The sequence below is a fragment of the Gastrolobium bilobum genome, unplaced genomic scaffold, assembly GCF_033153095.1.
Source record: "Gastrolobium bilobum isolate Gb01-03AN ecotype WA unplaced genomic scaffold, APGP_CSIRO_Gbil_v1 utg8260, whole genome shotgun sequence".
NCBI lineage: Eukaryota > Viridiplantae > Streptophyta > Magnoliopsida > Fabales > Fabaceae > Gastrolobium > Gastrolobium bilobum.
In genome coordinates, this window is record NW_026899532.1 from 649,796 (window position 1) to 676,753 (window position 26,958).

At 35.0% G+C, this 26,958-nt stretch overlaps 2 protein-coding genes across 2 annotated transcripts; one reads left to right on the forward strand and one right to left on the reverse strand.

Moving 5' to 3' along the window:
* Nucleotides 1-982: 982 nt before the first annotated feature.
* Nucleotides 983-5,119, reverse strand: LOC133291026 (very-long-chain aldehyde decarbonylase GL1-9-like). Its single transcript, XM_061489201.1, has 3 exons — nt 4,889-5,119; nt 4,246-4,598; nt 983-1,683 (listed from the first exon to the last, which is right to left on the reverse strand). Exons 2-3 carry the CDS (start codon nt 4,468-4,470, stop codon nt 1,141-1,143), a joined length of 768 nt encoding a protein of 255 aa, XP_061345185.1. The 5' UTR covers nt 4,471-4,598; nt 4,889-5,119; the 3' UTR covers nt 983-1,140.
* A 16,651-nt stretch (nt 5,120-21,770) lies between these two features.
* LOC133290997 (NAC domain-containing protein 17-like) lies at nt 21,771-26,033 on the forward strand. The gene is made up of 5 exons (XM_061489159.1): nt 21,771-22,351; nt 23,355-23,632; nt 23,750-24,037; nt 24,520-25,075; nt 25,404-26,033. The coding sequence occupies exons 1-5, from the start codon at nt 22,156-22,158 to the stop codon at nt 25,769-25,771; spliced, it is 1,686 nt and encodes a 561-aa protein (XP_061345143.1). The 5' UTR covers nt 21,771-22,155; the 3' UTR covers nt 25,772-26,033.
* Nucleotides 26,034-26,958: the final 925 nt, after the last annotated feature.

Here is a 26,958-nt window from a genome sequence, read left to right on the forward strand (position 1 = left end):
TATATTATTACAATGTGGGGCCCGCCGTTTTGTTATCTCTTTTCTCATAAATTAATATATTTTATATATTTTTAAGTGTGTAAAAAAATAAAATTTATTTTCTGTAAAGTTATAGAAATTTGTTTTTATAAAATAAATCTTTCCTATACATATCATAAAAAAATGTGTCATTTTTTAAAAAAAGTGTTTATTTTTTTTAAATCAGCAAGTCTCACATTTGATGAGATAAGATTAAAATTTTTTTATAACATGATATTTATTTTTCTCAATATTACAACATAATAAATATTAAACTCTTTATTTATTGCAGCTTTTTTTTTAAAATTTATCTAAATATTATTTATTACCGTCTAAATTATTTAAAGAGAATGAAGGAACCAATAACAATTATCAGCTTAATATAGAGAAAACAATGAATTTTTCGCTTAATGCTTACCTCACACCAAACTAACCTCTTAAAGAAGAAATAATCCTACCTCTAAGACAATATAATTTCTTTTAATATATACATTACTTATTAGTTATTACCTATTTAATCTTCTAACTCTTAATACTTTTTTTATTATCGTTGATTTAAATACAATGTAATGGTAATAAAAATAATATGGGAAGGATAACAATCCCCTTACAATATAACCCAGCTCCAAAAATTGAACTTTCAATTTTAGGATTCAAACAGTCAGTTTTAATCATGCAATCGGCACCCATTAATTAATTTAATCCAACTAAATTTTTTCATTTATGGATCTCAAACTAGAAAGTTAATCAAGAAAAGCAAATTTCATGTCACTTGAACCAATAATAATAATAAATATAGGAATGCCCCATTTATGTAAGTGAAAATATTATCTCTCTTGGCAATATGAATAAATAAATAAATAAATTCACAAATATTGCATTAATCCTTAATAGAAGGGCCTATATGCCAATGGTGTAGCATCAGGACAAAAATTTTCTAATAAATGGATAATGTATTCCGCACTCGAACTAATATAATACAAGTTAAAACCAGACAGAAGTAAAAATAACAAATTCCGTAGCTTAAAAACTTGGCACTCTTATAGCAACTTACACCTTCAAAAATGTTTTTAAGTACATGACAATGAACCACCTCATAGTTATGCTACAATTAGAGGGTAACTAGTCCTTTGCTATCCTTGCTTCAAAACCCCCTGCAGGTCTTTTAACAAGATGGAAAGGCATGTATGTCCCAAGGAGCTTATCCCAAATGGGAAAGAATGGCTGAGAATAATTGTATTTGAGGCCTTGTAGTTGATGATGAATGTCATGATAAGCTGTGTTATTATGGAAAAATAAATGGAAGATATTGCCAGGCAACCACAATCCACAGTGATCATCAACAGTTTTCACAACAGCAAAGCAGAAGAATACAACGGCTGTTCTTGAAGTCATCCCTGAGAAAAGAAATGAGATGGCCCCACCAACAGTGTCAAGTAGAAGCCCCTCAATGGGGTGATTGTAAAGGGCTCCTATTGCATATGGAACAACCAGTCTATGATGCTGGGAGTGGATATGACGGTATAAAAACTTGTTCTGATGCATGTATCTATGCACAAAGTACTGCCATGTATCCATCACAAACATGGCAATAAGGATCTGCAAAACTTGCATTTGAATAGAAGGCTGCACTGTAACCCCAGATGCATTTGCCGTTGTCGTCAACTGCAGAATCGTAGTAAGCATATAAGTCATTCAAAAACTACAGAAAATTCTTTGATTTCTAACATGACAATTGTAATTTCTCTCTCCATGCATTCATTATGATATGAAACTGTAATTTCCTTGTAGTGTCTGAAAACTTCAAAGAGTTCAATTCAATATGCAAGATAAATAGTTAATAACTTGACAAGCATTAGCCAGGTCTATTAATATCATTGTTCCTGTATACAAAGATTTTCAATTCCCTAACTTCCGTTGTAGGTTCATCAGTTTGCCAAACCAAATAGAAAAGGCTGAAGTACTAGACAACCAACATCAAAATGAAAAACTATCAGCTCAACTGACACAAAATATAGATCTACAACAACAACCAAGACTTTACCCTACTAGGTGATGCCACTTTTAAATATAGATCTGCAAAAGAAAAATTACTTAACATACTTTGTACAGGAGACAAAACTTCAGGGGTCTGAATTATAGCTAGAGAAATTCTTAGGGTTCATTTAAAATTTTAATATACAGATTAACCTCATTAACCGGACTGGATGGCTATCCTGTTTACATGACATGGTTCTGAAAAATATGATGCCTTAAATCAGAATGATTATTTCCGTATCTTAGGGATTTTGTCAAATCCCTGATTTATGGGAATCGATCAGGATCAGTTTTTATTCCCTCTTAATTAGGATTAATTTGTTTTCTTATTTCACTCACATGTGGTGTGTACATATGTTGTAACCTATCATTATTCAAACAAAATACAACAGAACCTTTTTTCTTACAATTCAAACAGTTATATAAAAAAGTACAAGAGAACCCATTGGCCAACAGATCATGTGCATTTGTTAGTTTCAATTAAAAAAAGAAGACATTTCTTTTCGTATAAAACTCGAGTACAACCACGGAATCCTGCATGGTCAGCAAAAAAAAACATCAGAGTTATACAAGCTCAACAAACTTTGTCTAGTTCATTACCAAATATCTGAGGACCAGGTTCAAAACAAGTCTAAAGCCCATATTTTATGGCAGTGTGATGTTTTTGCAGTTCCATGGTGTCGGTTAGATTTTAGAATGTTTACCCCCTATACTTGTTATGTGATAATTGCATTTAAGGTTGTTTCAAGCGAATTTCTATTTCTAATATACAAAGATATTGGATAGCTTGGTTGGATTTTGAACCATTTCAGCTTGCTGCTTAAATATGATCATTTCATAAGAGTTTCCTATGTTCCCTCCAGATGTTATTTCTCTCCCTTCCTACTAATAATATCTTTCCTCTTTTATCAGGGGTAAAATAGTGGAATATAAATTCAGGCTAAAATTTAGAATCGAGCGAACCTAGATTCCCATGACTGGGTGCATTCATCAATGAAAAGCCAAAAACACTATCTCAAATGAAAACCAAACCTAGTTCAAAACAAACTATTAAACTATCAACTATAACATAGATTAATTATTTCAAACCATCAACACTCAAATTGCATAGTATATTTAAAAACAAAAAACTATTTATATCCATTAACACCTTCACTGTTGATATACCACCTAACATGTCTAACTGAACATCAAAACACATATCAGCAACTGGATAGATTACCCATGTAATGTTATAGATCACATATAGACACATTGTGCCACCCAGCCCATGCCAAAAATATTCGTAATATAGAGTTCATATTTGAAGCAGTGCAAATTCACACAAACGGAAGATGGTTCATCCTGAGTTAAGTAGAAGTTTATTGTTTTTGATGGATAAATCAAACTCGTTAGTCGTTACATGGTGGAAAATGACAACAGCTGAATTCTTACAAGTATATTTTATGAATCTACTTTGCTTTCATACTCAAAAGGTTTTATGTGTGAACGAATGACAAATAACCTAAAACAGTAATCCTTGTTGAAAATGATAAAGAAATAACTTTAATATTGAAGACACTAATTTTCTTTCCATTTTATTGAACTGCTTTCCATTTCGTATGCATAAAAACATATTATAGGTTATCAAAATCACTCTGCACTGCACTAATAGAAGAGTCACTTGGGCTCCTCTCTTTTTTTCCTAATATAGTATTCCTAAGATTACTCAGTTTGCTCTCATTTTGGGTATTCAAGGTGTTTGATAAATTAATTCTGTCAATTGTGCTCAAAGTATTTTAAGTAACACTTTTTGTATCTGACGCAGAAATTTTAGCTTTCCAAACTGATGCCATGTCATTGTTGCAAGTCATACTTGGGCCTTAAGCTAAAGCCTATGATAGTAAAGGAGGATAAGAAACAGGGAGAATCACTTATCCTAAAAACAAAAAAGATGAAGATAAAAATAAGGAAAAGTTGGTGTACAAAAGCAATAACAAGAATCAAGCATAAACCAACGTAATAGAAAGTAGAAAATGGAATAACAGTTTCATTTTAAAAATGCTATAAACTTCAAATGTGCAGATGAGCAACAACAAGCAAAGCAGTAGAAACTACAAAATAGATTAAATTTTCAATTAAAAACTCTATCCACTACAAATGTGAACAAATATTATTAGTAGAAATGAGCTCAGACGTAGAATTACTGACCAAGCAAAGTGCAACAATTGCCTGAACAAGCTGCTGAAGCAAAACACCCCTCACAACTGCTGAAAAGGGGACCACATTCTTTTCTTCCTCATCTCTCTTAGTATGCAACCGATACTTATCTAAAGGTGGCAGCAAGTGATAAAATCCAGCATATACCCAATAAACCACAATAGGGGCAAACGTGCCCATCACTTCATCACTCACATATCCTTCCCAAAAAACCATTATAAAAATTTAAAAGTGGAAACAAGTCAATTTTTAAGCAAGAAAAACAGCCCAACCCAGAAACAAGCTCAGCAAGTCAAAGCTGCATTACAGCTAAAAATCTTAACTTGCCCAAGTTCCTTCTCTCCCTGAAAAAGGAAAATCAAAACTGTTAAGTTGTTTGGCCAGACAGAAGAAGAAAGAAAATAGTTAAAAAGGTAAACACAGCTTCCACCGCATGTTTGCATGATTCTTAAGCTTTGGAAAAACCAAAAGAAACAAAAAAAAAATATAAGAGCTAGTGAGTTTTGCATTAGGCCATGTTGAATTCCCACAACCTGAAATTTTAAATTTTTTGGAAATTTCCAAAAATTCTCAGAAACCTTACTCAAAGCACAGAACTTTCTCCCCACAAACAGAATCTAGCACAATGGCTTACCAGAACAACGAGAAGATCAAAATGGTTTCACCATGGAAACCCTTCTCCTCTACAAAAGCGCATTTCTCGATCAGATCTAGGGCCTAGTCTGTATGGATAAATACAGGTGACAGTTGTGAGATTCCAAAAATCTTCAAAAGTTTGAATTTTTATTTGAAACTTTTAGTAAATATTTTGGTTTTTTCCTGCCCTGTATCTTCTCTCGCTTCCCTGCACCTTCTCCCCACAATAAGAAAAGAAACGTGTTTGGGAGACAAGAAAATGATTGAAGCATTTTCTTTTCTGGCCCCCCCATAACCTGCTTTTGTTTTTGGAAAGAGAAAATTGTGATGGACACACGTGTTGCAAGCTAATGATCATGATCACACTCTCCTTCAATCACCAACGTCGCAAAAAGTTTTATTGCCCATATATTTTTGTTTTTACGTCTTTTCTATAAATTGAAAATAAATAGCTGAGATTTCCAAAAATGAAAAAAATTGCCAAGGCATAAAATAAAGCTTGACTGAATGTTATATTTTAATTGGGGAAAAAAAATTCTTATATGGAGTAGAAAGTATTTTCATGATTCTCATGCTTCGATTTTTTTGTTACACTTTTCTTTCTACTAAGTATGGGTTCCGCCATATTTTAAAGGGGTGTTTGGTACAAGGTTTTTTCTTAGATTCTCAAAAAATTAAATTTTTGAAAATTTTAAATTTTTGAATATTATCTTAAACTGAATGTAAAAATCGAGATTTTTGGATAAAAAATTATTTTTCCTCTACCAAACGACTCCTAAGTTTATAATATGAGATATCTCATTTCAAGTGAAGTAACCCATTTTAATATGTCCGAAATTCATTCACATGTAGCATATCTATGTTGCTAGTGATATAATTTGAATGATGATTCGTAAATATTTTTTTTAGTAGATAAGGAGGGCACAGCCCAAAACAAAAATAACAAAACAACTAAAGTAAATCTAATCTATCAAACTCCACCAGCAACTATAAGTCGTCTGGAACTCATGAAAATAATCCTAAATCTTGGTTCCTTTTGAAAGCAAAGGAAACCATCCAATTAGCACAACAATTTGAGTCTCTGCCACCATGATTAAATTTCAGACTCCAACTATTCTGGCTCCAGCTCTGCATTTCGTGAATATTTTTATGTTTAATTTACCTATCAATTTTCAACACCGATCAAATTTCAACTAACATTTATTATTTATCTCTTCTCTTAAGATTCTGATATAATGGTATTAAAAATTGGTAGACAAAGTAGACATAAAAAAAATATTACGTCAAAATTTAATTATTAATTTACTTATATTTAATTGCTCATATATTTAATAAATTAAAATTATTAAAGATAAATAATATTAACGATTGAAATTGAAAATGTTACTTTTATTAATAAGATAATCCTTATCTTATATATATAAAATATTAATTAACATCAGTGTAGAAATAATAACTCTTACATTAGTGAATTCAATAATTATAATTTATTGGGATTAAATAATTAATTAATAAATATGACCCAACAAATTATAACCGTTAGATTCACGAAAAATCAATGGTTAAAATTTAGTATAAGAATTATTATTATCATATCAGTATAAGTTGATCACGCACACACACTCATATATATATATATATATATATATATATATATATATATATATATATATATATATGAGATAGGATCCTTTGACATCGGTGTCAAAATTAAAAATTTGATACCAAATCTTAACCATTGATTTTCGTAAATCAACGATTATCATTTATTGAGAATTAATAATTAATTAATTAATTTAATTAGCGAAAATTATAACTGTTAATTGACGAAAATTAATGGTTAGAGTTGGTGTCAAAATTCAAAGTTTAACATCGGTATCAAATTATCCTCCCCGTATATATATAGAAAAATATTTTCCAAGCAGCTTGAGATATATTTATCCACATCCACATCAAAACTACGTCATTTTGTTTATTTATTTCCTTATATTAATTGATTCACCTTTAAATGATTATGATTTTCTTTTTCTTTTTTCCTTTATCACCATTGATCCATATTTGTATGGTTATAGTTCAGTAGGCGAAGAAAAAGTTATCTCAAATAATTTGAGAAGCGATAATTATATATATAGAATTTAGCGGATGTACAGTAACTGCACCTAAGAATTGGTACAGTCATATAAAACTACGTCATTTTATAGTGTGAAAGCATTAAATATGAGAAATTACAACCATACAAAAGTGGAAATAAATATAAAGTAATAAATATGGGGAATCGTAACCAAATAAAGATAGAAATAAATATAATATTTCTATTTTCTACAATTAATTTTGAACGCGATCTTCCTTTATACCACCCAAAATGACGTAGTTTTTAGGTGATTGCATCAATGCTTATATGCAATCACATTACAAATCATTTTGTCATATATATATATGGGCTTACAGTTTCACAAGCTGCTTGAGATAATTTTATCTTCGGCTACTAAATCATAACCGTACAAAGATGGATCGATGGTGATAAAGGAAGAGAAAAAAAAAAAGAAAATCATAACCATTCAAAGATGAATAAACTAATATAAGGAAATAAATAAACAAAGCGACGTAGTTTTGGGATTGCAGGAGATAAACTTATCTCAAGTTGCCGGAGAAATATTATTTTTTCTCTCATTTTTTTTAATACAATTTTTTTCTCTCTCTCTATATATTCTCGACTAAAAATCGCATATATATATATATATATATATATATATATATATATAGGGATCTATTTATCTCATGTTGCATGTGTGTGAGAAGTAAAACGAGATGATGCGAGGTTAAGAGCGTGTTTGGATGAGTTTTTTTTTCTTCAAAAGCTGTTTTTTTTAAGAATAAAAAGAACTTCTTGAAAAAAGTTTGTTTGGATGTCTGCTTTTTAAAAAAGCAGAAGTCATAAAAAAAGTTAAAAACTTACTTTTTTCGGAAGTTAAAATTTTTAGCTTTTACAAAAAGAAGATGTCAGAAGTCAAATATTTTTTTCAAAAATCAAATATTTTTTTAAAAATCTAAATAGCTGTAACTTTTATAGAAAGTACTTTTAAAATAAGGAAGTGATAAAAATGACTTTATTCAAAAGTCGATACAAACGACCCCAAAAATAATAGGAAAAGGAGAATTTTTGTAGTCTATACACTATAGGTTGTGACTGGACACCACATCACATCACTGAGGACCTCTGATACCCTGACGATTTTTTTTTTTTTTGAAAAAATGTGTGTCGGACACCGACACACTCCGACACGCGGTCAATATTTTGAGACATGTGTTCAACTCTCCGACACGTTTTTTTTTTTAGGCTTAAATTTTTTTTATTAACTAAAAATAAAAAATTATTTATAAATCAATTTTTTTCTGTTATGAAATTTGACATGAAAAAGTAACAAGGTACGAAAAATTATTATTTTTTATATTTATGTTATAAAATTTTAATATTCGATTGGTTATATGACTTATTATAGGCTGTTATATGTATTAAATAAAATATATTATATATATTAAAAATATTATTTAATATCAAAACGTGTCCCAACGTGTCAAAATATGCCATTTTTAAAATTAATAAGTCGACATATCATGTCGTGTTGAATCTCGTATTTCGTGTCAGTATCCGTATCCGTACATAATAAGTGAGGACTGTGCTATGCCACCTGTCCTTACTTGGAATGCTTTAGCAGAGCTAACGGCAAGTCGGTCTGGGATATAAGCATATTCTATTATTCTCAGCTCGGCAGAATCCCCGTAACTGATATTTCACGTCTTACGTAAGTCAATGGTCTTCTTTCCATATGTGTATCTCGAGGTTAATTTTGTTTTCACGACTTCAAGTGCCAAAATAAGTCGAGGGTATCTTGTGTGTTAGTATACAAGGATACGACCTCGTGCCTATTTTCTTTTTTCATTTACTATATTTATTTATTTATAATATTGTTAGATTAAAATTTCAATTAATTTTTACTCTTATTTTCTTTTCAGATTCTGATTTAACAGCTATGAAAAGAAATAGATATAATAGGTATCAAAAAGTATAAACACAATATTATATTCCTAATATAAAATATCAGTTTTATATGGCATTAATAATAGATGAGTTTTTTTTTCATTTTTAATAAGTGATGTAATAAGTATTTATTATTATTGTAATTCCGAAAATATTTTAGAATAAGTAAGACACCAATGAGAGGTATGGCATATTTCTTCCGTAGATCAATCATCTCTTTGTTCTCCAAATTGGTAGGTTTGATTTATTCAAAAAGTATTTCTCATTTTAAAAAGATTCATTTTGTAAATATACATATTATTTTTGAAGCGCAGCGTAATTAAATGCTAAAGTAGAAGAATAAACTTAATCCTCACCGTTATCTTACGTAAATTTGTGAGCTAACTTTTTACTTTTCTTTTTCATATTATTAATTCATTCCATGATTTACTTATCATTAATATCTATTAAATCACTTAATAGTAAGAGTTTTTATCGCTGACTGCTAATTACTTGTTGTAACACATTCTCATATGCACTGTTTTTGTACTATTGACTTGTTAATACTTGCAGTGAGGATGTGGGTTGTTATACAATTTAACCACACAAAAAAATTATAATTTTGTGTTATTTTTAATGAATTTTGGTGGATAATTAATGATGTTTATATTCTCTCTCTTTCATTTTTTTTCTTTTTCTAATTTTATGGAGGAGAGAATATAAAAAATCACTAAATATATACAGAAATAATATTATTTTATTTAAAAGTGCACCTAAAAACACACTGATATTTATTTTATTTTTCTGAATTACTTGATCCCAATTATCTCTTTGAAGCGAGTTAACTTTTTCCAGTATCGTCACAAGCTTCGACTCTTTTATCCAGCTATGAGACTAATCTGAAATACAGAGCAGAGCAGATCAGAGATAAAAATATTTAAACCCTTCCCAAAGATAACATATGGAAATCGAACCGAAATCCAAATACACTATTTTTTACGATATGTAAACATAATATCGTACCTTTTTTTTTTTTAGTTCATTTTAGCAAGGATTAGAAAAGAAAAGAAAAAGTCTTGTACAAGATAAGAGTGTTCGTGATTAAATAAACTTTATCCAATTTAGTTGGATATTTTGGTCTACTTTGCCCTACGTTTTTTTTTTTTAACTTAGACATGTAACTTTGTCATAAATTGAATTAGTGATCAGAATGAGATTGAGCTGATTCAATATTTATACAAAATATATAAATTTAATTATATACGTGTATTTAAAATAGGTAAAATTTAGAAATATTTTAGAATATATATTTTAAATGAAATTTATAAGATCTAGCAACCACATCCGAACTAAACGGAATGATTGTTGTTGATTTGATTTTGTTGTATCAAATCATAAGCGAGATACAAGTATACAATAATACAAACATATTCTAAAGTGTAAATCCAATAATTTCTACGCTTCTGATGAACAACTGCAGACCACAACGACATAATATTTAGTGTAAACCTCATAACATCATATGCCACCAAAACATTTTCGTTTGGACTCCCAACATATTAATTGGTCATAAAAGGGGACCTTTCCAAAGCCATGACACCAAAAAATGATAACATAGCGGAGTACTCGGGGTGTTACATGGAACGTAGAAATTTAAGTATGGGATACGAGAGTTTTACTACTTTGTACTAATGCTGCTAAAGTGGGACTAGTTCGAGCAATGGAAAGGGGTGCGAGATGCTAGTCGATTTCTTAAATATTGAGAGAAAAAGAAACACTAATGTTAAAACACCACGTTGGGCGTGACCAACTTATATGTCGCGATGAGGTGAGTGTTGTTATGGATATGAATATCATATCTCAACTACTCACCTAGGAATCTACTAAGAGATAGAGTCATAAGCATCTCAACAACTCTAAACAGTCAAAGAGCACAAGATAAAGAGCACAAGATAAGGATCACATCCCAACAGAAAATGAGTTGAATCCTATTGCAATTGGGGGAGCTCAAAAGGCCCAAGTCTAGGAAGGTAATCCTTATAAATAAGAGCCTAAGGACCCCAGGTAAACACTTTTAACCTGTTTACTAATACTGCCCACACTGTGCACACACCCACCCCTTGGCTATAAGCCTATTGCTTGTGCGCAGTGATTGAGACTTCGGTTATAAGCCTAGTATACATCTGATATACACTATCTCTGAGCGTATACCTCACGGTATAGCAATACGGTCTATCCAGGACCGAACATTGGTGCCGTCTGTGGGAAACGATAAATTTTGACTGCCATTCCACGATGACGAACACCCGTTCGACGTCCAGCACTAACCCATCCCAGCCACACACGTCCGTGTTGGAGCGCCTCCAATCAACAGTGACCCCCGTGCTGGTGGATGTCCAGGTCGGACAGGTCGGCACTCAGGTGCCGCCTTTGAGAAACCAAGCCAGGGCGCCCACCCCCAGGGAATAACCAGACAAAGGATGTCACCACTAGGGCCATGAATGCTATCCTTCAAAGGATACAAGAGATGGAAAACAGATTCCTGACTCAGCAGCGACTAGATGCCCAGAGGATGGCGACATTCGAGGTAGAGCTGCGAAACAGTTTCGCAGAGGGCCGACCTGGAGGGATTGGCCATGTTGGAGATGGCAATGGCAGGCCGCGACATCCGAACGCGGCTACGGCTGAAGGAAACGTGCAGAATACGCAAAACCCCTACCTCAGCAATAATCAGGAGGTTGGAGGCCCAGGCAACAACCAAGGGGATGATTATCTCCTTGATGAGGAGGCTAACGACAGCCCATTCACTGAGAGGCTCATGAACTTGGCCATACCGCCAAGATTCAAGAGTGCTAGGATACCTCCGTACAACGGAAGTCAGGACCCAGAAGCCCATTTAGAGGCTTTCAAGACCGAGATGTTGTTCAACGGGATCACTGGACCTATTGAGGCCAGAATCTTCGCGACCCCCTTGACAGGTCAGGCAATGGCTTGGATAACCAGGCTCGCTAGTGTCCTGGAGCCAACCTGCATCATGGTGATAATCGAGACTGAGGATTGGAGAAGACCAATAGTGTCCTACCTGGAAAAAGTAGTCCTGCCAGACGAAACACTAGAGGCCAGAAAACTCGTGAGGAACTCGGCCTGCTTTATCATAGTAGAAGGACAACTCTACAAAAAGGGTTTATACACACCCATGCTGAAATGCCTAAATAAGAACAAAGCTGAGTATGTGTTGGCCGAGATCCATAAGGGAATAAATGGACATCACATGAGAGGAAAAGCTCTAGCCAGAAAGGCACTAAGGGCAGGATACTACTGGCCTACGATGGAGGCGGACGCGAAGGAACACGTCAGAAGGTGTGAGCAATGTCAGAAGCATGCGCTCATCCTTCGTGCTCCTCTTGAAGAGCTGCAAACCATTACGGATCCATGGCCATTCTTCAAATGGGGGATGGACTTGCTGGGACCCTTCACCGCGGCTGAACGACAGCTCAAATGGTTGATAGTGGCAGTTGACTACTTCACCAAATAGATTGAGGCTGAACCCCTCACCACCATTACCTCGGCGAGAATACAGAGGTTCTTTGAAAAAAACCTGATTAGCCGATTCGGACTTCCCGCCGAGATCATCACGGACAACGGGACACAGTTCGCTGATAGAAATTTCCAGGAGTTAATGGCCGACTTCAAGATTACACATCGGTTTGCATCAGTAGAACATCCTCAGACCAACGGACAAGCCGAGTCTGCCAACAAGGTGATTATAAACGGGCTCAAGAAAAGGTTGTTCGAAGCCAAAGGAAATTGGGTGCAACAACTACACCTCATCTTGTGGGGTTATAGAACAAGCACCCAATCCGCCACAGAAGAAACCCCCTTCAAGCTGACATATGGGTGCGAGGCCATGATTCTGGTGGAAATCGGCGAACCATCTTGTAGAAGGGTACAAAGATTACGAGGAACTGAAAGTCAAAACAAAGAGGCACTCACTGTAGAACTCGACCTATTGGATGAATGCAGGGAGAACGCCAAATATAAGAATATGATTGCGAAGCGCCTAGTAATCTAGATTCAATAAGAAGGTCATACCTCGGTCATTTCAGAGCGGCGACTTAGTGCTAAGAAGAGCCGACATCGGCAACAGGAATGCCAGAGATGGAAAGCTCGCCGTGAACTGGGAAAGCCCATACAAAGTCAAAGAAAACTTGGGAAAGGGAGCCTACACCTTGGAAACTATCTCCAAGAAGCCAGTAAAGAGAACTTGGAACGCGGACAAGTTGAAGGTTTACTATAGTTAGGCCTGAAGTTCGACTTTCGAGATAATAAGATGAGTTGTCAAGCTCAGTCAGTAGATAAATTTATTTCTACGCAAATAAGAAGAGCTCTTAAGTTCAATCAGTAGGTAAATTTATTTCAAAGCACATAAAACGAGCTCTTAAGCTCGGTCTTGTAAATAGATTTCATTTGAAATGCAAATAAAATGAGTAGTGACCTCAATTGTGTTATCAATGCATATCGATTTCTATTTAAGCAATTAAAGCCTCAAGAGCTTCGCGATCAAATGAAGGAATAAAAATTTTGTTGACGAACAAAAAATAATCCTAGATCGGTTAACGAAATCTCAGCAAATCACGATTCGAGAATCACAAGATCGAAATTGAACCTCGAACATATAAGTAAAAGAGAAGTAAAACAACGATCTCGGAAAATAACATTAAAGCATAAGTTTTAAAGCCGACCCAAAGCGGCAATTATGTTTAGACAAATAAAAAAAAGGGCTCAAGGGCCCCGTAACAAGGTTACAAAATGAAATTCGGCATTCCGACCCCTTCATTAATCCACGTGAGGAGAAACGGCCTCATAAACCTCGACTTCGGTCTCTTCCTCATCAGCAGAGTCTGAACCCGGAGTCCCAGGAACGATAGCGCTGTCCTTCACGTCATAAGAAACGTCCATCCCATATGTAATAAGGCCAGGATTCAGAACCTGGGCTTGAGCAATGGCATTGGCAAAGGCCCCAGTAGCAGCATTCACGATCACAGCCTTAGCCTCATCAAAGTCGGCCTGCAACTTTCGAATCTGGATGTCCTTGTCGGCAAAAGACTTGGAAAGAGCCTCATTTTCCATCCTCAAGTCTTCCGCCCTGATATTGGCCGACTCCGAAGTTTTCTTCACCCCCTCCAGCTCCAAATTCAATTCATGAACTCTCATTTCCAGCTCTGACTTCGTCTTACCGAGCTCTCCATTCTTCCCCAAAAGTTCTTCCACCTTGAGGGCAAGGGAAGAATTGGAAGCAGCCGACAAATCGAGCCTTTGGTGGAGGTCTTGGAATGATTGGAGCAAGGAAGACGCCTTCAGAGAATCCTCTTCCAGACGAGCTATGAGGCTCCTCAACTCGGAAGTCAAGGTCGAAGAGCCCATAAACTGTTGAGGAGGCTTCAGCACAGCCCTAAGTCGGTCCGAGATCCCGACCTTCCACAACTCCCCAGGTTCCAAGACAATCAAGTCCCCTTGAGGAGTGGGATGAGGAGGGGGAAGTAGAGATGGCAAGGATGTAAAGAGGGGAGCCGAAACATCGGTTAAAGTAACCTCGTCAGTGTCCGAACTACCGCCCTGACTGATGTCAATCCGCCGTCTCTTGGTAGTCTCGACCTCGGAGGAAAGATCTACTTTAGCCTTCCCCTTAGAAGTATTCTTTGGCTTGGGCAAAAACTTCTTGTACTCCTTGCTCGTCATGCTAACTGCAAAGGATTTTCAAAGATCAGAACTCAAGTCATTAGATATATCGGAAACAAGGTCATAAAGGAAAATCACATACCAAGCTCGTGGAGGAGATCCTCTCCAAATTTATCTACTATCCGACTCAAATCGATAATGCCAAATTTCCAGGCATAACCATTCAGGACGGACGCCTCCAGTCTCTCCGATTAAGAAAGAGCTACTCCTGGAGTAGCATAGTCCTTAGGACGCCGTTGATAATGATTCTGCGTCCAATAAAGCTCAAACTGACCTGCCAAATCTCCTCCATCTGATAAAGACGAGGAAAACCAGGGGAGGCAGTCTGAACGAGCTACTACCCTGAAGTAAGCGTCCTTAAAACCCTTGAAAGATTGGGAGTAGGGGATAAAAATACCCCGGTTCGGAGCACCTCGAAGAGTAATCCAACCCTTTCTCTCCTTAGCCTCGGCCCCAGTCTGGGCTGTATATACATCAAAAAAGTGAAAAAAAAGGCAAACTGTACTAGGAAGACAGAGGTATGCGCACACTTGCTCGAAACCCCGGATGAAGGCCCATGAGTTGGGATGAAGTTGTGAAGGCGCAATCCGAAGCCTACGAATCACGGCCATCTGGAACTCGGCGAAGGGAAACTGAATCCCTAATTTGGTAATCAGATCCCAGTAAAGGAAAAAGAAATGGGGCTCGTCCAAAATAGGACCCGCACACACCGGAAGATCACCTCCTGGGAGCATGTCCACCCCACTGGGGTCTCCAACTGGAAGTTGGGCGACGTCGGCAGGAGACATTGTGGACCTCTTTTATAAGACTTCGAGAAGAACCCAATCTTGAACGTCAAATCCCTCCATGATTGTGGCCCTGGAATATGAAGGATGAGGATCAGTACAAAAATCAACCAAATCCGATCTGGGACTCCCAAGATCGGATGGCGGCAAGCCTGGACTTCAAGAAAAAGGGATGGAGTCGTCAGAACTACTGACAAGATTGACAAAAGGCACTCGACTAGAAACTGAATCATCAAAGCAAGAAGGAACATCCGACCTTGGAAAACCCAGCTCGGATGAAGAAAGACTTGAAGAACTATCACTCAACCTAAGAGGGGGAATCCGATTTAAAACGGACCTCGGACCTGGGGCCACCTAGGATGATGGTAAAATATAAGATAAAGGAGATGGGTCAGGAGAGGAGCCCAACCCAGAAATTGAAGGGTTAGGGACCGAAGGAGGAACACCCTTACCAAAATTAAGTTGAGGTTGATGACTCCCACTCCATCTTCGACCTCTACCTCTCCTACCACGTCCACCTCGGGAGATCCGACGACCCCCTCGGTGGCTTCGAAGAAGCTGCTGGAGCTTCTACTCCTCGGTGTATTCCCTACCATAGAACCAATACTGGACGGCTCGAGGTAATTCCTTAACCATTTCCTCGTTAAGATCCCCTCCATCATTTCGACCAACAGCCGCACCAGAAGAACCAGGAATATCCATTACCCACTCAGTTTAAGGAGAGCTCAAGAAACACTCCTCCCCAACAGGAAATATAAACTAATACTTGAAACAAAAAGTATGAAAAGAAAAAGAGATACCTGGTCAAGATAAGGATTGAGAAGAAGGTTAACACACTCAGAATGCCTTGACAACGAGGGAAGACCCAGAAACTCAAAGAAACGCGCCTGAAGGTGGAGAGAAATTAAGCAGGGAAGTAAAATGTAAAAGGCAATGCAGACGAACGAAAATCCTATACCATTTTAAAAACTGGTATTTAAAGGGGAAACAAAGCCACATGCGCGAAGATGAAAGGACCTCAAACGGTTGAGTAGCCATGGGCAAAGTTGTAAAATCGCTTCTACACGCGTTTAATGAGCGCAATCATGACCTGCGAAGGCTCAGAACGGCGCTCGACCCACGATGCACGAACCGCCACTAGAAAAGAGACACGTGGAAGTCCATAACCGTCACTGCAGGCAAAAAGTGAAAGGTTAGGACATCAGGATAAGAACAAAATCCGACCTAGATCAAGACGTCGACAGGAACTCGACCACGAAGTGGAAACCAAAAGTCGTAACATGGCCAAGACCTTCAACTCGGCCCAGCACGACGAGATCGAAATTCGAACCGACAATCCCTAAAGGCATAAAATGGACTCATGAAAAATCCGACATGGTTAAAATCAACTTCGTACGCAATGCCAAGGAAGAACAAGAAAAGTTATGCAAAAGACCTCGGCAAAATTAATTCCGAGTAGTCACAGAAGTCAAGCTTTCAAAGACACAATTTCGAAACCAATGAACTCGGACGAACCAGATCCGAGGTGACATAACAGCACCTCGGTATTCCAAGTCTCGAAATACCGAGCTGGGGGGCAACTGTTATGGATATGAATATCATATCCTAACTACCCACCTAGGAATCTACTAAGAGATAGAGTCATAAGCATCTCAACAACTCTAAACAGTCAAAGGGCACAAGATAAGGATCACATCCCAACAGAAAATGAGTTGAATCCTATTGCAATTGGGGGAGCTCAAAAGGCCCAAGCCAAGGAAGGTAATCCCTATAAATAAGAGCCTAAGGACCCCAGGTAAACACTTTTAACCTGTTTACTAATATTGCCCACACTGTGCACACACCCACCCCTTGGCTATAAGCCTATTGCTTGTGCGCAGGTATTGGGACCTCGGCTATAAACCTAGTATACATCTGATATACACTATTTCTGAGCGCATACCTCACGGTATAGCAATACGGTCTATCCAGGACCGAACAAGTGTGAATAAGCTGAGAAAAAAATATGATTTGATGTGGTAGATGTAGATACAAGGTATGTTTTGATGATAACAAAGTAGCAACAACAAAAAAGAGAATAACATTTATCAAGAGCAAAAAACATCAACCGTTTATGAATATTAAAGATACATAATGGCAAGAACATGGATGAGATATAAAGAAAGCTAACATTGGATCAAGAAAAACAAAGAAGAATAAAAAGAGAAAAACCAAGATGAAAGGAAACAAATCATGAACAACATCTAAGAGAAGCTGAATATCATAATCATGGTGAAAAAGGATCAAAACCAACAAGTCAAGCATCAATCTCAAGTGAGGATCAAGATCCAATAATCAAAATAAGAAGCTAAGTCCAATTCCTTATTAGATTACACTTTAGGACTTAGATATGATTGTAAGAGTATATGGTAGATTGCATTATACAAGCTCAAAGTTTTACTCAAAGTAAATTTGTCCTTCAAATTGCATAATTCATAACTTTTATATACATGAAATAAATTTGAAAAATCCATGGAAAAGATTATTGACATATTTTATAACTTCAAAACATATTTATCAAGTCAAGATCTTTCATGAAAAGTGGTTGGAAGTAAGTTATAACACATTTGAACTTAAAATTTGTTGCATGATTTGATTTTTGTCTTATGGACAATTTTTCATATCAAAGATGATGGATTTTGATATTGCATTCTTCATGGAAGTTGTAAATCTCTATTTTATCTTTCTAACGAGACCAAGATCACATCAATCTGACAAGTATAACTCAAGTTATGTCTAAAATACGAAATAATATTCTTGTTGTCTGGTTGGGAATCGATTGCCAGCATATGGTAATCGACTACCCACCATTTAGTAATCGATTACCAATGACTCTAAAATGTGTTGGACATCACTTTTACATATCTTAAGCCTACTTTGAGAGCTTCTACACTTTCATTTGCATATTCTCTCATATCTTTCAAAGATCAAACATATTTGAGCTCATATTGTGAAAATCCATATAGCCATAGTGCTTCAAGTTGTATATCCATAATTTGAGAGTGTATATTTATTTTCAAACACTTTATCCTTTGTATCTTGAGTTGAGGGGGTTGCGAGACCCATTGTATTTAAGATGTATCCAAATACCTAAGTTAATTTGGAGTGAAAGGCATCCAAGAGCCCGATGTCTGTGAAGTTTATAGTGGTTTGTCAAGCACCCGTGAAGCTTGGCGAATAGTGAAAGAATTGATCGGTCAGTTTCAGTCTTAACGTAGGTCACAAGCAGTAATGACTGAATCAGGATATATTGAGTTTGCATTTTTTTAAACCTTCACTCTTTATTTCTAGCATTTTAATTGACTCTTTAATATCTTGTATGTGCTAGCATATGCTTTATAATTGTGATATATTATATGTAATGAATTGTTTGAATGTATTGATTAGCTTTTCATATATTAAAGTTTGCTTGAAATGATAACTTAGAAACTAGAAGGGTTGTTGCGAATATTTTGTAATACTCAATTTACCCTTTCTTAAGTATGGAAGCCACATTCCTAATAGTAGAGTCCAAAACCTTATGACAAGACTAGAAGAGTGGGCATTAGACCAATACCAAAATCCCTATCCAAAATATTTGGATTGTCGTGGAATTAGAGCTTGGTTGTATCGCGTAATGGGTGATGTATATCTTTGTGTAGGTGCTGGAAGTAGTATTGATATGGACCAAAGCTCCATGTAAGACACCGTAGGTGCAATCTCTAACGAGACTGATAAAGAGAAAATATGTATGGGTATGATAGTTATATATTTTGACCGAGTAACAATTCGTGAAAATAGTGTTTTGCATATGGCTCTTCCAATGGAGAAAAATAGTATATATACTTGGGAACCATGTTCCCTAATGCTTTGAGAGAGAAAATGTGAGATCCATATACTCACTACGGGGAAACAAGATTGTAACCCCTTAATAGGCCCCGACCCAATGCATGAGTTATGAAGGTTGAGAGATTGTAAGATTTAAAGTTATTATTTTTTGGCCTTATTTTCCCCCTGAATCTATGATTTTAAGTTTTTATTATTATTATTACGTCAATTGGATTCACACATTATTATCCAACAAATGGTATTTTAAACTATTTTATATTTATTTTAGGAAAAAAATATTTGCTATTTTAAAAGGCATATCTTTTTTTTTTTTTGGTATCCTAAGGCATATCTTTTTATCTCATCTTAATTGAAACACAATGTTTCACTATATTATTTAGCTAATTAAAAATTTAAATAAAAATAATTTATTAAATACTATAAAAGCCATAAAATTACATTCTTTAAAAAGACAAATATATATATTTTATTTCAGGGAGAAGTGTTTGTTCTTTTGAGGGATAAAATACTGTGTTATTTAAGTGAAACAACAGTGTTTCACTTAATATTCAAATTAAAAATTTTCACATCAATAATCTCTTACTCTCCTCATTTGTGATATTTCGTTATATGACAAGACTCTCTCAACAAAAAACACGGAATCTATTTTAGTATCTTAGAAAAAAAAAGTTGAATTTTGTTCCCTCTAAAATTCCAGCTCTTTAAAATCATGGTCCATATGAAATTTAAAGAAGACTCATATTAGTCTCTCAAAAAAGACTAATACGGGTACTTTTTTTCTAAGAGATTAAACTGGGTTCCATATTTTTTTGTTGAGGACTCAAAAACGTGTTTACTCTATTTAAAATGACAATAAAAATATTTAAATAATTTTAACAAAACAATTAATCTTATTTTTTAATCAACATATTTAAACATATAATTAAGGGTTTCGATTTTCTTTTGCAATAGAAGTTAATTATCTTATGTTGTATACACATCATTTGGTGGGGCCTACACATAGAATAAATCTTTAGTGTAACTAATGCACTAAAGATTCAGTGCATCTCCCATTCATTTTGTGAAACATGGACAAAAACATCACATCATTTGAAAAAAAAGAAAAATTAAATGATAGTTGACCAAATAATGTGATATTTTTTTGTCTACGCGTCACAAAATAAATGAAAAATGCACTGAATCTTCAGTGCATCAGTTGCACTAAGGATGTGTTTGGTAGAGGTTTATGATAGAGAAAACTAGGCAAACTCCTTTGGATTTTGAACTTGCCCACATTTGGTAGAGGAGTTAACAAAATTTAAATAGGCAAATAATTTGCCTAGCCTTTGTGTTTTCTTTACAAAAAAATCTTATTTTTTCACTGTTCCATAAACCCATACCCAAGGTGGTATTTTTTTGTTTACCCAGGCAACCAAAAAATGTGCATGAATCAGTGGACGAAAATGACCTTAAGCTCTTCTGCCTCTATTCAAAAGTTAAAAAGGTTAGTTTCGTAATTTTAATCAATTATCCCATCATTATTTTACCTCTACCAAACATAGACTCAGCAAATTTAATTCAATTTTTTCGGTAATATTTCGGCCTACCAAACAACTTTTTTTAAACTTTCCTACCAAAATCATTTTCCCATCATTTCTCCATTAATTAATTTTGCCTAGTTTAATTTTTTTCTCTTCTACTAAACGCCCCATAAAAATTTATTCCCATATCTATTAAAAAAGTTACTATATGAAAATCGAAAGGTCATTAGCAGGAGAAAATAACTCTCCGTTGAGTTATTTTCCTCCCAAAAAATTAATTACAATATTAAATTTTGGGTTCATTTTTTTTGCGGTTAATGTAGATAAGTTATTTACATTGAACTCAAAATAAGGTCATTTTGGGACGAAAATTATAATATTTTTGTAATTATAATTTATTTCAAGATTATAATAATATTTCTCGTTATAATTTTTTAATTTTTTAACGTTATTTTTGAAATAATTATAGATAATTTATCTATATTTATTGTAGAAACATTAAAACATTAAACTTTTGAAAAACTTATTTATATTAATTAATCAGTGTATTACTTTTTTCACAAGCTGATTCAAACACCTGACCATTTACTAAGTGACGATTTATTTGTTACAATAAAGAATTGTCAACAATTCCAACACGCTAATTTTGCACAAGTGACGAGATGATAACAGTATGTTTTGGGGTGTGGGATACCAAACCAAAATCAATGTTCACACACATTAGTCCAATTACATACACCCAAACCTACATGAAACCCATGGAACAGCCTTAAAACCCATAACCCCAATCAACAACCATCATCACAGGATCTAAGCTTAAAACCCGCGCAATCACATCAAGGTAATGAGCTCACGTTCTCACTCCTTCACTCGAAGGCACTGAATCTCTCTCCAAAGGAAGGTTCCTAACCACTACTCACAGGTTCCTTCTTTGACCACAACTCTATCCCCAACCAATACCCCCCTCTACCTTAAGATTCCTCGCACGCACCCAAATTTCCATTTGAAGCTCTCTCTCAATTTGGGTTTTTTTTCCCCCTACTACTCAATCTTCGAATTCTCACACCCAGAGGTTCGAATCATATATGTAGTTGTGGGATTTTGGTGTCGCCACTCCAGGTTTCGAAAATTTTGGATTTTTTTTTCCTCTTCTCTTTCGGGGTGCGAAATTTGATTTCTCTAATTAGCGTTTTTATCCCGCGACTCAATCTCCGACTTCGAATACCTAAAGGTTCGGATAGTATCATACAGTTGTGGGTTTTCGGTTTTGATTCAAAAAGTTTGGATTTTTGGTGTTGGGTGATCGAGGGTTACTTGTTTTTTCTTCCGATCGAGAATGGGCGAAGCTTCGGAATCTGCTTCTGCTGAGTGTTTTAGCAACGCGATGGCGTCTATGCCGGGTTTTCGCTTCCATCCCACGGATGAGGAACTGGTCATGTACTATCTGAAGCGGAAGATTTGCGGGAAGAAGCCGAAGTTCAACGTGATTCGCGAAACTGATGTGTACAAGTGTGATCCTGAGGATTTGCCTGGTATTTACTCTTGCCCTTGAACTCTTATGTGATAAATCCTTTTATCCTTTATTGTTGGTGATTGTTATGGCGTTGATTTTGGTTTGCTTCGGTAGGGGGTTATATGTTGTTTGGGTTTTTATTTTTATTTTTTATTTTTGTTTATGTTTTTGTTTATGTTTTGGTTTTGTTTGATCGATTAGAAGTTGTCGATTTAGGTATAGATGTTTAGATCTTCATGTTGTAGATATTGTTTAGAGTACCAAGCGTTTCAGGTTATGTTCGATTCTTATTTTTGATGAAGTGATGCTCTGAATGTGTTTTTCAGGTTAGAGTATCAAGCGTTGACTTGGGTTTGCTTCTGTGAGTTTTTGTGTGTTATATGGGTTCTCTTGGTTTGTTGATTTAAGCGATTCAGGTAGTTATAGATGTTTATTTGATGGGTGTTACCGTTAATGCGTTTTTTTTCTTCCTGTTATGGTGTTTGCGCGAGTTATCCGAATTATGTGATGATCTGTTTCTATATTTGGTTTACTTGTCACTTTTTGACCTCTTTTTTCTTTTCTTTTCAAATTAGCAATCTTTATTATGTTTGGGAATTGGGATTATATTGTTTGCTAATGTAACGTAACTATCTCTGGGAGCTGTGGTTTTTAGAGTTCTCAGGTTCTATTTACTCCCATCTCAGTGGTGGAGCAAGGGAGGAGGTAGAATTTCCCCCTTCAAGTTTATACAAGCATTTAGATTTGAGCATTATATCTGATTTTTTGCCCAACAACAAAAAAAAAACCCAAATTTATAAAAGCCTTTAGTTGTGAGCATCATTTCAATTTTTTTGTTCATATACAATTTTTTCTGGCTTTGCCGCTTATGCAAAGGAATTATACAGATATGATATGATTCTGGTGCATTGCTACTCATCTGTCAAATTTAATCTCAATATTGCTTTAATTTGATTAACATAATTCTGACTACCCATTAATTTTTTCTTATTTGATTACTGATATCTTGTATTGTTTTGCAGGGCAATCTGTACTGAAAACTGGAGATAGGCAATGGTTCTTTTTCTGTCATAGAGATAGGAAGTATCCCAATGGTGGTAGGTCTAACCGAGCAACAAGACATGGGTACTGGAAAGCAACAGGAAAGGATCGTAATGTGACATGCAATTCACGGGCAGTTGGAGTGAAAAAGACCCTGGTTTTCTATAGAGGTAGAGCACCTAGTGGTGAGCGGACTGATTGGGTTATGCATGAATACACCATGGATGAAGAGGAGCTTAAGAGATGCCAGGGTGTTAAGGTATCACTTTCAAATGGCTATGCCTGGAATTTCTTGTTTATTTGTTTTAGTTACTAATTTTGATTTGGAAAGAGTATTATTTACTGATTTTTGGTTTTGGTATATATTTATCATCAGGACTATTATGCACTTTACAAGGTTTTCAAGAAAAGTGGACCTGGTCCTAAAAATGGAGAACAATATGGTGCACCATTTAAAGAAGAAGAGTGGGCAGAAGATGGCCTCGTGGATTTCAATATTAACTCAGCTGATCGGGAGGCTCAAAATATCGTTACTGATGATGTTAATGATCAGCTGCAGCCTTTGTTTGATGATGAAATTGAGGAAATGATTAAAGGAATTTTGGATGATGATCTTCTCCTTGACCAGCAACATGTGAATAATGGTTATCCTGACTTTCCTCAGGTTTGTGATATTCCAATTTTTTTTCTATTTTTTTTTTCTTCCTGCCTTCATTTCTTTTTGGTTGTTGGGGGGGAGAAACCTTTATCAGTAGGCATTAAGTGTGTAATCATAAATTTTATTTTCCACTCTTTCAAGTTTTTATCTTGATGTCTATAAACTGACTTCCATTTGACAGCAAAATTTCGCAGCTGATTAAAGGGATTTAGGTGGTAAAAATTTGTCTTGTTTAATCAAAATATTGGAAAATATGTACTTCTGGCTTTGGATTTGTAGACAATAATACCATGTTTGAATATCTCTGCTGTTAATAAAGATAACAGGAAGGAAGGCAGTTTCTCTTTAAAATGTATACGCAAGTATCTGCTAATTTCTGATATTTATTGGTTGTAATGTTAGTCTGCCTTTTTTTTTTTTTTGCTCGTTTAATTTCTAAACGTTATTTCTACAAGTGATTGACTGAGGTTTTTCCATAAATCATTTAGGTTGTTACTGAAGAAACACAAAGTACCGTTGTGGATCAATTCCCCGAGGCCGTGATATTCCCTGAGTCAAGTGGAATCTTTCACTCTAGCAGTCAGCATTATGATGTTCAGTCCAGCTTTGACTTTCAGTCAGTTACTCCTCACTTCCATGTGTCTGAAGCACCTGAGGTCACTTCTGCTCCCAACATTCAAAGAGAGGAGTTTTACTTTGAAGAGGAAGGCTTCTTGGAAATTAATGATCTCATTGTTACTGAACCTGTATCGACAACTATGGAAAAGCCTGTGGAGAACCTGCAGTATGAAGATGGTTTAAGTGAACTTGATCTGTACCAAGATGCGGAGATGTTTCTTCGGGACTTGGGGCCAATTACCTACGAGACTGTTTCACATGAATATATGAATACCCTTGGCAGCAATGTTGAAAATCAAAATTACGAGTTGTTGCCCAATCCAGAGGAGGCCAATCAAACTGATGGTGAATTCTGGATGCATGGTGAAAGAAACACCCAGGGTTCAGCAGAAGGCTTTATTGATTCTTTCTCTCTACCAACCCCAGGTACAGTCATCAGCACAAGTTACATTGTTGCTCAACTGCCAAATAATGATTTTTCTTTCTTTGATTTGGGTGGAGATGCAAGCTTCCCATCTCATTTCTGCTTGAGCTCTTCACGGTTTACTGCTACTGGTTGACATTCCAGCTTATGCATGGCATAAACCTTTCTGGAGTATAAATTTTGTGCCATCATTTAGAGCTATAAAAACTAAAATTAAGATTATATTCCTGATGTGAAAATGACATTTGAGCCTTTTAAAGTGGCTCTTCTGTAAAAAAAAAAAAAGTCACAGGCAATCCCTAATATATGCTAGTTTCTGGTCATTTTTAGGTGTTGTATGTGAACCTTCCAGCTTTCCTACTGAAGGCTATGAAAATCAAAGTAGCAATGTAGAAGATGTTACTGCTACAAGTAGATTCTCCTCTGCTCTCTGGGCCTTTGTTGAATCAATACCTACCACTCCTGCATCAGCTGCTGAAAATGCTTTGGTGAACCGAGCTTTGAATCGAATGTCTAGTTTCAGCAGGGTGAAGATGAAGAACACAAATGTTGTCGCAGGTAAAGACACTGCAACTGTGCAGAGAGCGGGCAGAAAGGGTTTTTCATTCCTTTTCTTCCCTATTCTTATTGCTTTTTGTGCTTTCTTGTGGGTTTCTATTGGAACTTTAAGATTATTAGAGAGATGCATCTCTCCTTGAATATGTAAATCCACAGTTTTGCTGCTATATATGTTTTGTCTGGGATCTCCCCAGATTGACTGATAACAGTACTGTTCTAACATATTCTGAAAATAAAAAAATATTTTATTCTTTGTGAATATTGAACTGCTGTCAAGGTTTAGGGTACTCTAAATCAGCCTTAAGAGAAGGGGATTGTATAGAAATTGTTAAACTTGTTTATTCTGAAAGATTTTTTTTTTTTTTTTAATATATATATATATATATTTTTTGCTTTTTTGTGCCCCATGTAAATGTTTTGATTAACGAAAACTCCATTCTGGAGATCGATTGTACATGGATAAGACAACTTTTTGTAAAATGTGTACATAGGTGTGTATCTATAAATCTATATTTGTAATATGTTATTGTTAGTAACGCTTTCTGCATGTATACTGTTATTGTTGATATGTTTTGATAGATGAATGTTTATCCCGAATCACTGATTGTTTAAGTAATGATGAATGAATACTCATTGTTGTTCAAAATGTAAATGAGGTTTGATTTGAAGACAATTAAACATTGCCTATGGGAGAAATAATTTAATTTTGATTGTCCGTGAAAGTTACACGACAGTGAATTAAAAATTTAAATCTGATAGAGAAAATAATTAACTTGCGAAGAGTTCGTAATGCACATAAAGATTAATGTTTCAAGGTTATATTTTGGATGTTGTATTCTGGAGAGTGCTGGAAGGAAACTGTTTCACGGCCTTGTGACGATGATTACAATTTTAATTAGATTGATAAGTTTTAAATTCTATACCTTCTATTTTAAAATGCCTGTCGTGGAACGAAAATTACTTTCTGATTTTCTTGTTTTAAAAAGTATTAATCTTTTTTTATAAAATTTTATCTTCACTTGTTGATATTAATAGAATGAGAGAATATATTAATGAAGTAACAGTATGTTGAAAATTTTGATGGAAGATGATTTAGTTAAATATTATTATTATTGTTTACAATTATGGCTGTTTATTATTTTTTAGCCTTTATGCATTTACCTTAAGGACAAATATTTTGAAATTGATGGAGAATAAGGTAGTTTTAGAAATCAAGCTCCTTCGTGTAATATTAAATAAAAAATAAAATAATAATAAATAATATATATATATAATAAATAAAATAATAATAAAAATTAAATTATAATAATAATAATAATATATATAT

What these genes read in the sequence shown, in the direction of transcription:
- LOC133291026 (XM_061489201.1), bottom strand. Translation starts at nt 4,470, where the DNA reads ATGGTTTTTTGGGAAGGATATGTGAGTGATGAAGTGATGGGCACGTTT. An exon ending in CAATTGTTGCACTTTGCTTG is followed by an intron (nt 1,684 to 4,245) that starts GTCAGTAATTCT and finishes ACGATTCTGCAG; the next exon opens with TTGACGACAACGGCAAATGC.
- LOC133290997 (XM_061489159.1), top strand. Translation starts at nt 22,156, where the DNA reads ATGGGCGAAGCTTCGGAATCTGCTTCTGCTGAGTGTTTTAGCAACGCG. An exon ending in AGAGATGCCAGGGTGTTAAG is followed by an intron (nt 23,633 to 23,749) that starts GTATCACTTTCA and finishes ATTTATCATCAG; the next exon opens with GACTATTATGCACTTTACAA. An exon ending in TTTCTCTCTACCAACCCCAG is followed by an intron (nt 25,076 to 25,403) that starts GTACAGTCATCA and finishes GGTCATTTTTAG; the next exon opens with GTGTTGTATGTGAACCTTCC.